This window comes from Aspergillus caelatus (genome assembly GCF_009193585.1).
Source record: "Aspergillus caelatus strain CBS 763.97 unplaced genomic scaffold BDV27scaffold_2, whole genome shotgun sequence".
In the NCBI taxonomy this organism is placed as follows: Eukaryota; Fungi; Ascomycota; class Eurotiomycetes; order Eurotiales; family Aspergillaceae; genus Aspergillus; species Aspergillus caelatus.
Window position 1 is genome coordinate 124,525 of NW_022475265.1, and position 14,665 is coordinate 139,189.

At 48.4% G+C, this 14,665-nt stretch overlaps 5 protein-coding genes across 5 annotated transcripts; 2 read left to right on the forward strand and 3 right to left on the reverse strand.

Moving 5' to 3' along the window:
• The first annotated feature begins 1,163 nt into the window (after window positions 1-1,163).
• Window positions 1,164-3,893, forward strand: BDV27DRAFT_119274 (putative copper amine oxidase). The gene is made up of 4 exons (XM_032064826.1): window positions 1,164-1,793; window positions 1,848-2,424; window positions 2,476-3,446; window positions 3,501-3,893. The coding sequence occupies exons 1-4, from the start codon at window positions 1,462-1,464 to the stop codon at window positions 3,634-3,636; spliced, it is 2,016 nt and encodes a 671-aa protein (XP_031933694.1). The 5' UTR covers window positions 1,164-1,461; the 3' UTR covers window positions 3,637-3,893.
• A 248-nt stretch (window positions 3,894-4,141) lies between these two features.
• On the forward strand, window positions 4,142-7,321 carry BDV27DRAFT_119275 (HET domain-containing protein). The gene has a single exon (XM_032064827.1). It carries the CDS (start codon window positions 4,194-4,196, stop codon window positions 7,116-7,118), a length of 2,925 nt encoding a protein of 974 aa, XP_031933695.1. The 5' UTR covers window positions 4,142-4,193; the 3' UTR covers window positions 7,119-7,321.
• A 172-nt stretch (window positions 7,322-7,493) lies between these two features.
• On the reverse strand, window positions 7,494-8,729 carry BDV27DRAFT_151873 (uncharacterized protein; the record flags this gene model as incomplete). Its single annotated transcript, XM_032071438.1, has 3 exons — window positions 7,494-8,198; window positions 8,252-8,543; window positions 8,599-8,729. 3 exons carry the CDS (start codon window positions 8,727-8,729, stop codon window positions 7,494-7,496), a joined length of 1,128 nt encoding a protein of 375 aa, XP_031933696.1.
• A 216-nt stretch (window positions 8,730-8,945) lies between these two features.
• On the reverse strand, window positions 8,946-10,076 carry BDV27DRAFT_140228 (SMP-30/gluconolactonase/LRE family protein; the record flags this gene model as incomplete). The annotated part of the gene is made up of 2 exons (XM_032069612.1): window positions 8,946-9,252; window positions 9,316-10,076. 2 exons carry the CDS (start codon window positions 10,074-10,076, stop codon window positions 8,946-8,948), a joined length of 1,068 nt encoding a protein of 355 aa, XP_031933697.1.
• Window positions 10,077-11,120: 1,044 nt separating this feature from the next.
• Window positions 11,121-13,454, reverse strand: BDV27DRAFT_167503 (ATP-binding protein; the record flags this gene model as incomplete). Its single annotated transcript, XM_032074506.1, has 5 exons — window positions 12,398-13,454; window positions 12,174-12,332; window positions 12,105-12,135; window positions 11,530-12,037; window positions 11,121-11,466 (listed from the first exon to the last, which is right to left on the reverse strand). Exons 1-5 carry the CDS (start codon window positions 13,409-13,411, stop codon window positions 11,121-11,123), a joined length of 2,058 nt encoding a protein of 685 aa, XP_031933698.1. The 5' UTR covers window positions 13,412-13,454.
• Between the last annotated feature and the right edge of the window lie 1,211 nt (window positions 13,455-14,665).

The window sequence follows — 14,665 nt, forward strand, 5'->3', positions numbered from 1 at the left end:
GAGATCGCAATAGTATCGCTTAGTCCCTCATATACGGGACTTGGAAAATTATCATACAACATTTCGGTGAAAAGGTTGTCTCCTCGGCGGAATAATCCTGGTCAACCGAACTATTAAATATGCATAATGGTGATGACCAGAGGCAGAGGAGCCTCGCAAAGTATGAGGAAAGGGGGTTAGACCGAAGAGGGATACGAGCGGTACTTTCTCCACAAGCAGATATGATCGCCGTTCCGTGTGGAGAGCGCCTTTATCTCCGTAACATGCAGATCATTTACCCGCCACTGACGGAACCCAGATCCAATTGACAGCCTCATTGTTAATCCTACATAGATAACTTCGGCGCCCGCGGACAAAAGAGCTGGCACTCCAAGCATGCGCTTAGCAATGGGTCTGTGTTGCTTTCCATAGACACATGGCCACCGGCTCGGCTCAAGCACATGGGTGAGTAGTGCCCCATACCTTCTGGCGGAAAAGCATGTAATTGGCTATCAAGACATGATATTTCCTGACACTCTCCCAACTCTGCCACTCTGACAAGCCATCAAAGGCTCGCTTACAAGATTAATTAAGTATACGTAGTGTAAGAGCAGTACTGACAAAGCCTGCACTACGATACTAGCCGAACCACCTATTCATTGTCACGAAAGTACAGTTCTATGGGCCATCTCTGGTTTGACTTGTTGATATGTGTTATTTACTGATACAGATTGTGCCGGGGTGTCTCTATTCAAATGCCTTTCAAATACATTAGGGCTAGGGCCTCGTAGACCTCAGTCGTCATGGGTATTGAAGGCCATTCTATTCCTCGGGTATCATTTTCTACAAAGGAAATATAGTAAAAACATGAATTCATGGTTATTTGATGATCTAGACCGTTCTGAGAATCAAGCCGTTGATTTGTTGTATCCACTTCTAATCTGTCTTGGACTTTCGAATGGGTTACTAAGAAAAAAAGGTAGCATTGAGTCAACATAACACAGCCTGCTCAACCCTTCCTACGATTACATTTTTCAATTCCTACATAATAGTAAGATGTATATTATGGTTATGTTCGTTGGTAGTAAGATGCAAGTATAAAACCAATGGACGGGTGAGAAAGTATATATTTTGACTAAGAGAGGACACAGTTCGTGAGTTGAGTCATCCGAGGATAAGGATATCTCGAACCATGGTCTCTGACTGTCAGAAATACAACTTAGTAATAACTTACTCCATAATCAAGGTCAAGTTATCGATCCGATAGATCGATAGGCAACGACGCCAATTCGCGGGGTCTCCCAAGGAAGGATTCCGCGTGCCCCGAGGGAAACCGTCGGACTCAATTCCGACGTTCCGAGCGGAGACATTTGGCTTATCTCGATTTGGAAACTGTTACGCTGACTTCATGCATAATAAGCGCCTCTCTTCCTACCTTTCGTTCTCTTTCCTCCTCAGACTATCATTAGATTCAGATTAACCATGGCGCCTCATCCCCTTGCCATTCTCTCCGAGGAGGAGACAAACATCGCCCGCGAAGTTGTTGTCGCTGCCCACCCGAACACAGTCCTTCACTTCCGTGAGATTTACTTGTCGGAACCACCAAAAGATCAACTTCAAGAGTTCCTGGCTCTTGAACATGCTGGACGTCTCAGTCCTACTACTCCCCGCCCCCCTCGGCTGGCTTTGTGTCAGTACGATGTGATTAGCGGCGACCGCATTCCGGTCTATCAAGAGGCGGAGGTCGATGTGAATACCCGCAAGCGCGTGCAACACAAGATTATTGGGCAGGAGCATCATGCTGCCTTGACTCTGTAGGTCTTTAACTGGTTGATTGATGGTCGATACAAGACTAACATAACTGACAGGGCTGAATTCGACGTCTTGGTCGAGCGTTGTCTTGCCTCCCCATTGTTCCAGAAAGCCATGGCAGACTTCGATCTCCCCAAGGGCTTTGAGGTTGTCATTGAGCCGTGGCCATATGGCGGACGTGACTACTCCGACCCTAACCGGCGTTTCTTCCAAGCCCTGGTCTTCGCGACAAACGCCGCCAAGAACAACGAGGATGCTAACTTCTACTCTTACCCCCTCCCCATTATCCCTGTGATGGATGCCACCACCCAAGAAATTGTCCGCATTGACCGTCCCGCAACGGGAGGTAAGGGCGAGGGATTGCACGAGCAGACCTTCTCTCGGGATATCATCGGCCATTGCAAGGACTCGGACTATGTACCGGAACTGCTGCCGAATGGAAGCCGGAAGGACTTGAAGCCACTTAATGTTGTCCAACCCGAGGGCCCTTCATTCAAGATCACCAACGAATCACTTGTGGAATGGCAGAAGTGGCGGTTTCGTGTCGCCTTCAACCCGCGCGAGGGTGCAACAATCCACGATGTCTGGTACGATGGCCGCAGTGTCATGTACCGACTGGCTATTAGTGAGATGGTGAGTTAACCAATTCCGGGCTGATATTCGGGGAAGTACTGACAGTAGCAGACGGTCCCATACGCCGATCCCCGGCCCCCGTACCACCGTAAGCAAGCTTTTGATTTCGGCGATGGTGGCGGTGGTAACATGGCCAATAACCTGTCCATTGGTTGCGACTGCCTGGGTGTCATCAAGTACTTCGATGCCGTCATCACCGGTGCAGATGGCAAGGCCCAGAAGCTACCCAACGCCATCTGCTTGCACGAACAGGACAACGGCATTGGTTGGAAGCATTCCAACTGGCGGACTGGCCGTGCTGTCGTGACTCGCCACCGGGAGCTCGTCGTGCAGTTCATCATCACCCTCGCCAACTATGAGTACATCTTCGCCTACAAGTTCGACCAAGCCGGTGGTATCACGGTCGAGTCGCGTGCCACAGGTATTCTGAACGTGGTCAACATCGACCCTGGCAAGACGAGCGATTACGGAAATGTGGTCAGTGGAGGTGTTCTGGCCCAAAACCACCAGCACATTTTCTGTGTCCGTATGGATCCTGCCGTTGATGGAGCGAACAATTCCGTTGTCATCGAAGAATCGCATCCCGTACCCATGAACGAAGCCACCAACCCCAACGGTAACTACTACAGGGTCACGAATAAGACGATCGAGCGTGCCACGTATCTGGATGCCGCCCCGCAGCTGAACAGAGTGGTCAAGATGGTCAACCCGAACAAGACCAACCCCATCAGCCAGAAGCCCGTGGCGTACAAGTTCACCCCCTTGGCTACGCAGACGCTTTTGGCGGATCCGAACTCCATCCAGGCTAGGCGTGCGCAGTTTGCCCAGCACCATGTCTGGGTCACCAAGTACCGTGACGCAGAGCTGTATGCTGGCGGTCGCTACACACTCCAGAGTCAGATAGAAGTGGACGGTGTAGCTGACGCAGTCAAGCGAGGAGACGCTGTCGATAACACAGATGTCGTGGTCTGGAGCACGTTCGGTATCACTCACAACCCTCGTGTTGAGGATTGGCCCGTTATGTAAGTTGACGTTTCCCCCCCATTCTTGGGAATATTATCCTAACAAATAAACAGGCCAGTTGAGATCTTCCAGCTCATGATCCGCCCATCGGACTTCTTCACCGAGAACCCGGCGATAGATGTTCCCTCCGGCAAGAATGCGGCCTCTCGCGTCGTTCAGTCGGAGTGCTGCCGGAACGCGCATATTTAGGTGATTGGGATATGATATTCCCCAGTTTGATGAATTTCTTACTCTCTGTATAGTACATAGTTAGCGTTGGACTTGGCAGTTGCTGGTGCGGTCGGGCTGTCAGCGTAAATAGGCCGATTTGGACTTTCGAGCGATTCAATATTGAACCTTTGAATTCAATTATGGTACATTTGAAAGTCCCTATTCCTAAGATGCTTTTCTCAATAGCTCCTCTAAATAGACTTCTCCTAGACAGAACTGATCATATTGCTACTGAAGTAGTAAAGAAATCAAAACCCAACAACAAATCATGTGGCATGCGACTAATACGCGATATGCAAGCGACTCGTATCAGCCCCAAGAACCCTACCCAATGAATCCTCAGCACAGCCACCCCACATTCGAGACTAAAACATTGGCTTGCATTAGAGTAATACAATTATACAAATTTGAGGCTGAGCCACGTAGTTACCCCTCATATTAATGCCGTTTATAAGTTCCTTACCGTGAGACGGAAGCAGGCTCTGTGTTACTGTGCATCCTGTACAACTTCCGCGTGAAGCTGAAATATTGTAAACATGCTGTCGTCGCGGGCATTTCATACTCGTTCTAGCCGCAGCAGAATTATTCGCGCTGATCTATCTGTAACTGAGTCCTCCGACTCAGAGAATCTATCAGCGCCGTCAGATTCGAGCGACGCTTGTGATTCACCAGAGGCTCCCGACAGGAACAAGATCTCCTCTGGGCCGGGGCCGCGGAGTAAACGGACTTCGTTGCCAGTCTTTCCTGAGAAGACAAAAGTCCAGCCTGGTCGTTTGGCGTTTAGGAGTCCTGATAGCGACTGCTCTGGAGAGAGACGGCAGGGGCTTCCGAAACAGGTGGAACAAGCTAATGAGACACTAGCAATGCTCCGCCGCAGACGAGTCGAAACTGTTCATCGCCTGATGGCTCTAGGAGATGATCAGCATATTGAGGGGTTGCCGGACATAGCCCAGTGGAAAGTCCAAGAAAATAAGTTAAGCGAAGGGAAAAGGGACAAAGTGAGCGAGGTGGAGAATGTGCTTGAAAAGGCGTTGAAGGAGAACAATGTAAGGAGGCCAACACAAGAAGAGGCTCCAGTGGATGCCAACACAAAGGGCCACCACACCGTTGTCTCTTTGTTAAAGAACGAAGATAGAATAACAGTGAGATGGGTGAAGATTCAAAAAGGGCTTACCGATGCCGAGAAAATTCGACAGAGGATACTTCACGCGAAAGCTATCCGAGACGTGTTCGCACGGGAGTTATATCTGGAGGCGTCTATTCCACGGAAGACCAAGGTCAAGGTTTCATCCAACGGCGCAAAGCCTTACAATGGCACGAAGCAAGCTCCGTTCTCATATGGTGGGATTGAACCCGGTCAGTTCAGGGTTCTCGTTTTACATCCTGCCAAGGATGCATCCTTTCCTCTTGTCTGTACACTTCAAGTCAAGTCCCTTAAAAAAGAGAGCAAACTCAACTACGCTGCACTTTCATATTGTTGGGGCACAGATTCAGACCAGCGTCGACTGTTGATTTTTCCGGGCTCGAAACGGACGGCGAAGAAGTGGAAATATGTCGCACGACACGCTACAGAGATGTCCATTCGAAAAAACTTGTTCCAGGCACTGCTTCGACTACGAAGAAAGGAAGTACCAATTGCTCTGTGGGTGGACGCAATTTGTATCAATCAAGAGGACCAAAAGGAGAAGACCGAGCAACTCCAGCAAATGGCCACCATCTACCGGATGGCGAACCATGTGTGCGTGTGGCTGGGTGAGGCGGATCGCGAAGGGAGAAGCGATCGCGCGATGAATTTTATCAAAAAGATTATGGACTTCGCGTTTCTTGAGAGGCTAGCGAATGACAAGGCACAGGCTGAGAACTGGTATGCTCTGGCCGAGCTTATGAGAGATCGCTGGTTCTCTCGTCGTTGGGTTGTTCAAGAGATCTCATTGGCAAAATCGGCAGCAGTGTATTGTGGTGCAAAGACTGTACAATGGGCAGAATTTGCGGACGCGGTTTCGATTTTTGTAGCGACTCGGGATAAGATTAGGGAGCTGTTCGATTTTGAAACCTGGAAAGAGGGACCGCAGACGCTGGGAGAGGTCCAGTCCTTTGGAGCGAGCATCCTGCTTGAAGCAACCAGCAGACTGTTCTTAAGAACGCCGAGTGGTGAAATCCTACAACCTCTCAAGGGAATCGAGTCTCTAGTGACATCTCTAAACACCTTCGACGCGACCGATCCACGCGATATCGTGTACAGCCTGGTGTCCATCGCCAGCGATACACGAGACATTTCTGTTTATGCCGATAAAAGGGAAGGACAACAAGAAACCATATCCCCGCCACTTGTCATTGACTACAGACTAGATGAGATCCAAGTTTACCAAAACTTCATCAGATACTGCATCGGGACTTCAAAATCGCTGGATATTATTTGCCGGTCTTGGGCAATGCCACCGAGAACGGCAAAGGGGTCCTTGCCCTCTTGGATTCGGCTTCTCCGTGATTCTGAGTTCGGCGAGCCAGAAGAAGTCTATGAGGGGCGAAAGAACGGAGAGTCTCTTGTAGGGGCCGTTGGCCATTCACGCTATAACGCCTCTGGCGGTACACTGTTTGAGTCGGTAACACCCAACATAGATGATCATGACTCTTATCAACACGATAGCTCGCTGCCGAATGGGCAACAGGAGGCAACTTCGTCCGATGTGGAGGTTGTCCAACGAAGGCCATCAAGATTGTGGGTCAAGGGTTTCAAGCTGGCTAGAATTGAAGATGTATCATTGGTGAATGCACCAGGCTTAATTCCACGAACATCTTTACGGGACATAGGTGGCTGGCCAGGGATTAGCAAGAGTCCTGATAGTGTACCGGATCACATATGGCGGACGCTGATAGCAGATAGAGACGCCGAGGGCCAGACCCCACCCGCTTGGTATCAAAGAGCGTGTCTACGATGTTTAGAAATCGCTGATACCTTTAATAATGGAGATCTCAACATCGGTCAGCTTCTGCAAGGCCCATCGGATATGCTTCGTGGCTACCTCACGCGAGTCCGAAATATTACTTGGAACAGAAAGTTCTTCAGGGCTGTTATGAGAACTGCCCATGGGGATGCCACTCACGGAGAACAAAACTCGGAAAAGACAGACAAGGTGCCAAAACCATGTCACATAGATGATGTAGAGCTCGCATCCGAAGAGGAAACTACTGAGAGTCTAGATGGGGAGGAACGAGATTCCTGGGCCGAAGATGGTCTTTTTGGGCTCTGTCCACCAGACACCAAACGTGGGGATTTCATCTGTATTTTGTATGGCTGCAGCGTACCGCTGGTCCTAAGACAGTCCACCAGAAAGCCGACATGGAACAGTTTTAAGGTGATCGGTGAAGCTTATGTTCATGGTAAAATGGATGGTGAGGGAGTAGTGGACTGTGAGAGTGGAAAGGCTCTGGGTCCAGAGGAGGTCTTTGCCTTGATATAGAGCTCCATGCTCTTTCATCTTGCGATGGCTCGCTATGGTGCCCATACCAGGATGATATCTAGACTACTGAACCTCCGGCCCATGCGATGATACAGACCTCTAACGGTGAATGCCAGCCTCATTTTGCCATTCTATCTTTGCTCTAGACTTTAATGAAGAATCTAGCTATACTATTCTGGAAAGGAAGAGGGAGGCAGGAAAACTGTCACCAAGCAACCCTCAAAAGAAAAATAGAAGTATTTTAGTGTTCTCCAACATAATGCATTACGTCAAAGGGCGGCTCTCTCTACAATTATCGTTGCCTGCTAATAATCCAATTGTTTGTGTATTACTTGGGGGTGTGGGAGACAATATATTGTGATTGGTCTTCCCATTTCATCCGTCGGCTGGTGTCTGATAGGCATAAGGATTCTCCCTAAGTGGCTGCAGCCACTTCTCTTTCGTCAAATAGGGCTTACTATACTCCAACACCAACCCATGTAGTTGAATCTCATCACGAATCCTATCCATGCGGTCCCATGGATACCCCTGCTCTTCCGTACTCTCCTTGTAGGACGGCTTAAAAATAATATCGATCTTCCGTAGTGCGGCCTTTCGCTCTATTGCAGCTTTGGCAAACTGTGCTACCCAGTGCTCTTCTTGTTCTCCAAAATCTGTCCAGGCCTCGGAATGTTGACCATAGATTGAGAAGTCCAGGATAAAAGTATGCAGGTTGGGACCAAGCAATATGTCAGCGTGCAACGTAGAAAACGTTAATTTCTCCGTGGCATATCGAGGCCAGCCTCCAAGCTGCCATCTTGAAAGTGTGAGAACTTCTGATTCGGGAAAGCCAGATGCATAAAGAAGGTATTCATTGCCTCCAAATGGCAGGTACCCGATATTGATAGATTTCAGAGCATCCTTGTGGATTGTAAGCCATTCACCAAACATGGCAAAGTCCATGTAAAAGGGATTATTATAGGAGCTGTCGAAGCGGAAATAGACGAAAGATTCTGGCCAATTGATAAGCTGCTGTGTCGCTTCAGCAGTCTCTTCGTAGTCCCTAAGAACGAGTGAGGTAAATGTTGCGGTCCGGTACTTCTAGGAGCAGGGTCAACTCTCATTTACGATCGGAGTGGAGCTATCTGGGATACCTTTGGTTCCAGCAGAATAGAGACTGCCGTACTAGTCGACTGTCTGTAAACTCCACAGAGTGTCAAATTCTGGAGCGATGGTATATCGATTTGCTCGACAATATCCCGTAAAAAGAAGCCACCCATCTTGCGCCTAAGATTGAGAGAGTGAACTTCGTGCATATGCTGAGAGACACGTTGGAGGAAGCTTTTATCATAACCACCACGGATGCTCAAGTCTTGCACTTTTGAAAGATAAGAGATGAGATCTTGCTTAAGAAGAAAGTCTTCGTTGGTCAGAGGCGAGGTAGGACTTATGTGTATATGGAGTTTCTTGCAATGGTCCCGGAGTGCTGAATTCTTCGGACTTGAGCCTCAAGATGAACGCCTTTTCAGGATGGAGTTTATGACGTTCGACAATAGTGAGGCCGTCCCGATGAGAAGGTCCGAGATCAGTCTCACGAACTGTCCTAGAGTCCTGCGATTTATTGGGAAGCATGTTGAAGGGAGATTGAGGGATTACCAACCGGTGTGGTGGTGAAAAGAGTGATTGAATGTCGTTTTTACGTCGAGTTCCCCGCAACCCCGTGCATCAAAGAATGCCCGATTAACTATTAAAATAGTACTTAACTATAAGGCTATTATGTTCACATGTCGACCAGTATTAGTACATGAGTCACTGATCCCTCGCTTGATTCTAATATCTAAATCCGTCTCAAATCCTCAACAGGGCGCCTTTCACGGAACGACTCAGCTGAGCAGTCCAAAGTGTGTTCTCGTTGAGAATAAACATCTGGCCATTACGGCCAAAGGAAAAGTTAGCCGCTCCATCTTTGATGAGAATCTTTCCCAAGAGCACGCCACCTGGCGACCAGACGTTGATGCCATCTCCACAGCCAGCATACACGTTGCCGTCCATATCAAGCTTAATACCATCAGGGACACCCGTGTCAGCCATTGCAAAAACACGGCGATTGGTGAGAAATTGTTCCCCGCCGATGATGGACACGTCAAAAGCGTAACTAGTACAGCAAATCAGAAAAGGCAAAGCGATATTGAACGGCTGAGTAAGGAAGTTAACATACATCGTGGACGGTCCCGTGGGATCATTGGTGCCATCACCAAGAGTATACGCCGTATCTGTGATATACACCGTCTTCTCATCCGGCGAGAACGCAATACCATTCGGCCGACCAAATCCGTCGGCAACGACACGCACATTCTTGGTGACAGGGTCAAAGCGATAGACCTGATTCGGTAACTGGGGCTTTGGACGGAATCCTTGTTTAGAACCGTAGATGGGATCAGTAAACCAGATCGACCCATCGCTATGAACGACCACGTCATTGGGCGAGTTGAATTGCCGACCGTGAAAGCCACTGACGAGTAGTTCTGCCTCATATGGCGAGTCAATCGACATCTGGTATAAACCGCTCTTTTCGGTTTGATTTCCCTGGCCACAGAAGAGAATCCCGTCTCCATGGTTCACAGCTCCGTTCGCCATGGGAATAGTAGTTTTTATAACATCACTGGTAACAGGATGAGCGTTGACCTTGACTTTAGAAATTTGAATAGTCGAATGGTTAGTGACGGGGTCCGTAAAGATATTGCTGGTCAAGAATAGCTCGTCAGTGGACGGGATAAAGACGCTAGCTTCGTGCGCAAATGGGACATCATCATTCTTGAGGAGCGCCTCCAGTTTAGGAGCAGAGCCTATAATGTTCAAGAATCTGTTATCGTAGATCTCAAACGTGGACGGAATCTGCGAGACGTTGGCCGGCTGGCCCGAGAAGGTCAGATTGCTAGCCATTGTGAATGGAGCCTGGTTGATACGTAACATCAGCATGTTGGGAAGGGAATGTGCACCTTATATTGAGCCACGGCACAGAACCACGCTAGTGAATCCTCTATCGACTGGGCTTCCTATTCTGGATTCATGGTCGATCATCTCCATCAGATTAGGATATGGGATCCACTTTCCAAGATTGACTTTTCATTCCTCGCGGAAATATTCTCCGAAGTTCTGCCGTACAAATTGGCAGCTGGATGTCGTTCTTGATATGCGATATATGCAAAAGCAATCGAGGATAGGCTGCGCAGCTGCTAGATTATACTATTCTTTGCTGTAGCACATTATGTTTGAAGACGGCAGTGAGCCATTTTGAAGATATTACCAGAATACCACCTCGGGTAGGGTCAAGCGGGTCCACGTATATAAAAGCGGAGACATGCCTAGTTTTCTGTTGTCATCAGGTTCGGTCACCGAGCCACAGGAATGCTCCTGATCATAAATTTGAGTAAATAGAGGGAAAAGCCGGTCGGAGGCGCTGATGGAGACATGTTACATGCAGACCTCTAGACTTCTCTGAGATTTGTGCAATTTTCGTTGCCCTGTTGCCGAACGAAATGACCGCCCTATCTGTTGACCCAGCATCATTTCTCAAACACCACAAACACCATGAGAGTGTACACTGTGGATGCATTCGGATCCGTCCGTGATGCCGCAGGGTCACGCCAGCCTTTTTCTAAGCAGGTGACTTGTGCAGCTCTCTTTGGTATCAAATCCGGTTATATATCAACAAAAGCAGATCTGCACAGGACAGCTTTCGATCGCAATAGGGATTTCACAGTTTGACATATATGGACAAGGAAATTTACCCCTAATTATACTTAGACGCCCCCCAGTGAACACCCACCAACCTACTGACTGTATACGCCGCCACACGCTGGCAGGTTAGTAGTTTTGGGGATTGACAATCAGCGAATCTTCTTCAGTGGTATATTTTCCTTCTATTTATTTTCAGCAATGTCTGGTGCGTCTAATTAACTCTGGATGAGCTTAAAGGCAATAGAACTTTCAAAATTGCACCTCGATTATAGTGTGGCAAAGCTAGATCCCCTCATTATCAACCTCTTTTGTCGCCTGCAAGACAATCCGAATTTGATCAATCCCCAATACAGTCCGTTCCTGGCCAGCAAGGAGAGTAGCAATCTGAACGACATTTTTTATCTGCCGTCCATTCATAGGTAGCGCCCCCAGCCGACTGTACTCATCGTCCGTTAGAATATTTTGACTGTTGGACCGATGAACAAACTGTCTCCAAATCTGTTCCTTCGCCTGAGGGACAAGCTCCGGGTAATGGAGAATCAAGTGGATCCTACTCTTAAAGGCACGGTCGATAATATCAGCACGGTTGGAAGTCATTATCAGGATCCCACGGTAGTATTCTAGCAATCTGCGGAATCCATGTTAGTCAGTAAATATTTATTAAATTGGCTGGTCAAAGAACTGTCCATACCGAAGAAATACTGCAACGATCTCATTGTGTGCCAGGTGTTGAATAGACCGCTCCTGAAGAAAGACATCACACTCGTCAAATAAAAGGACTGCATTCCACTTTTCGGTAAGTTGTAGGATATCAGTGAGGCGGTTTTCAATATCTTCGGCACTTTGGCCCAGCTCTCCGGCGCTCAACATATAAAGAGGCTTCTGCACTCGATCCGCAACCGCCTCACCAGTAAGTGTCTTGCCTGTCCCAGGCGACCCGACCAGAAGCATCAGAATGCCAAGTCCTTTGCCTTTAATCACATCGTCAAAAGCTTTCTTGCTGGTCGCTTGGCCCTCTACAAAAGAAAGTATCAGGTTCTTATAACCGGTTGGGAGCATCAGATGGGAGAATGCATCGTTATTCCATATGATGGACGTGATTTTCGTCACTTCGAACATGCCCCATTTCTTCAGCTTGAGTGAGTAGCCTCTAACGTGCGGGCTACACAGAAGAAGCTGCTCATCGGTGAGTTCTCGAACTGAACGAAGACAGTTATTAGCACAAGACAAAGGACAACAGTTAGATAATCATGACTTGCCCGTGACTTTGTTTTCCGGATTTGTCTGGTCGCCGAGTCTGATGCTTAATGTATTCTTGTAGCGATCGTTTCCCACATTGAAATCATCGAAATTATCGTAGACATCTGCATGACCATCATCTGAAATATGAAGTGTGGGCATCATAGAGTTATCATCGAGAGCAACCAGGCCTCTGTTCTCATCAGGATTAGCATCCAGATAAGAGGCAGCGTCTATGATAATGCGACCGTCGACCTAGAGACGATACGGTTGTGAGTATGGGGCTCTGCATTGAAAAGGAGACCCTGAGGTTGACAAACATTACGCTCTGCGTTCGTGTTCCCATTTTTCAACAGCATTGCTCCCGAGTATGCCCTGTAATGAATGCCGTGAAGCTTTTGGAATATTCGACCCCGGGAAATGGCATTCAACCTAGCCTTGTCTATGGAGGAGTGGAACGACTCTGGGAAAACAAGAAGTTCGTTGATACGACGAGTACCACTGAACTGGAAAATAGGAAGCATGGCGTTGGCATATCCGAACTCCTTCCCGTCCCAGTCAATCCCTTTCGCATGAACTCCGAAATATCCTTCATTTGAATCATATTGAGTGCTCTCGACAATTAGAAAACGTTCGTCCAGCATTGGGGCAGTTACTATCCGGCTACCAGGCTCAAAGAGGGCCCAGAGTAGCCGGTAGGTGATCACGCCGTGGCTAACATGGTCCTCAATCTCATCCATATCATCCTTCAATTCGCTGTTGAGCACATCATAGAGTAATTGCGTATAGGCAGCAGCATCTGGATCTTCCCGCTTCTGTCGCTCGAGGATCTCAGAGAAAAGCTTCCATCGATTATAAAAGGGGTGGAATGGGGCCTTGAAGACCAGCTTTTTCAATGATGCAGTGATGCCTGCGAACCCAGAAAAGACCTCGCCCAGCGTCTTCTTCAATGACGGACTCTGCACGACGATAGAATCCAGGACAAGTGGCTTTTCACCATCATGGTTCTTGCCCATGCGTACCACAAAAGCCTTCCGTTTGGTCTCGGGTTGATCTTCCACCGCCATACGCAGGTCATCGGGATATTCCTCAACCCAGTTCTTGCAACAGTGGCATTTTGCCGGTCCTTCATACAGGGTTTGAATAACAAGTTGAGAACCTTCGGGGGGCACGTCCTCCTCCAGTGCAGCCTGTGTTGTGGTCTCCTCCCCGGGCTCTGGTGCATCATAGCTTTTCAAACTTGCTATCGCACTAGACAGTGACGCGGCACCAGTCATCGCGATTGGTATCTCAACGCCATCAACATTTGCATCATAACTTTGGCTTGTAGACATACTGATAGCCCTGAATGAATAGTCCAAGCTTTGTGCAAGAAAGGAAGGCTATAACTGGCATGGGGACATTAAGGCGAGGATTCCAGTTATTAACCGCGGGCTTGAATCGATCCGCAGCCTCTTCTGCACTAGCGCTTACTGACCTCCACGTACCACCACGCTAGGAAATGGTCAGACAGACATATAATTGGCTTCCTTCGAGTTATTCACAGCCGCCTCAATGTCCCAATTAGCTCACATGGTGGAGTTGAGGGGATTGATGACGAGGCACAAACGGTCGGTACCCAGGATTGATCTCAACTCAACTATCAACTATCAAATGTTGCATGGCATCCGGTCGACGTTAGAAGCTACCACGATGGAAAGTGACTTTTCCCTGTCGTTTATTTCTAATCTGGGGGGTACCCCGAGCGACGGAGATATAGAAAAGGCATGGCAGGGCAGATTGTTCCCTTTGCTCTGCACTGCAGACTGTGAAACAAACTGGAAAATTCTGGCCGATCGGGGTGGACGATTCGTCACATCCTCAGGTGCTCGTTGTTCTGTCGAGCCTCGTCCTCACCATGAAGCAAGGTTTTCCAGCACAGACCTACTATTGGATGGGGAAGGTCGATCCCCATACTTGTATGAGGCTATCATTTTTGGGAAAGTAGTCTATCAAATATGGGTGAATGAGACGCGACAGAATGCCCGAACACCAGATCAAGTCAGCCGACAACTATTCATCAATCGATTTGTGCGCAAGCTTCCGGCTCGGTGGCGCACTCTGATTGTCCACTTCGACTTGCATCTGTATGACGATCATGCCTTTCCACATTCAGGAACCCCAATGCATGACTTTTACCATCCATTGAAGTCTGCGGAGAACATTCGACTTATTGCATTGCATCCAAATAAGAACTTCGCAGCGCCTATTGAATGTACATATGAGGAAGTAGAGCTGGATTCAAGCCAAGAATACGAGGCCCTGTCGTATGTCTGGGGGGACCGATCGTTTCCAAGGTCTATTTTGCTAAATGGCAAAGTGGTTGATGTCACAGTGAATTTGGAGGCAGCAATTCGACATCTGCGACCGACACAAGGGCGACCTCGGATGGTTTGGATCGACGCGCTATGTATAAACCAATCCGACGTCGCCGAAAGAACTGAGCAAGTGGCTCGTATGGATAGCATTTATCAGAAGGCTACTGGGGTCGTCATTTGGCTTGGACGGGAGTCCAACACGAGTGCACTGGCATTCGGAAACTTGATCGC

What these genes read in the sequence shown, in the direction of transcription:
- BDV27DRAFT_119274 (XM_032064826.1), top strand. Translation starts at nt 1,462, where the DNA reads ATGGCGCCTCATCCCCTTGCCATTCTCTCCGAGGAGGAGACAAACATC. An exon ending in GACTGGCTATTAGTGAGATG is followed by an intron (nt 2,425 to 2,475) that starts GTGAGTTAACCA and finishes TGACAGTAGCAG; the next exon opens with ACGGTCCCATACGCCGATCC. An exon ending in GTTGAGGATTGGCCCGTTAT is followed by an intron (nt 3,447 to 3,500) that starts GTAAGTTGACGT and finishes ACAAATAAACAG; the next exon opens with GCCAGTTGAGATCTTCCAGC.
- BDV27DRAFT_119275 (XM_032064827.1), top strand. Translation starts at nt 4,194, where the DNA reads ATGCTGTCGTCGCGGGCATTTCATACTCGTTCTAGCCGCAGCAGAATT.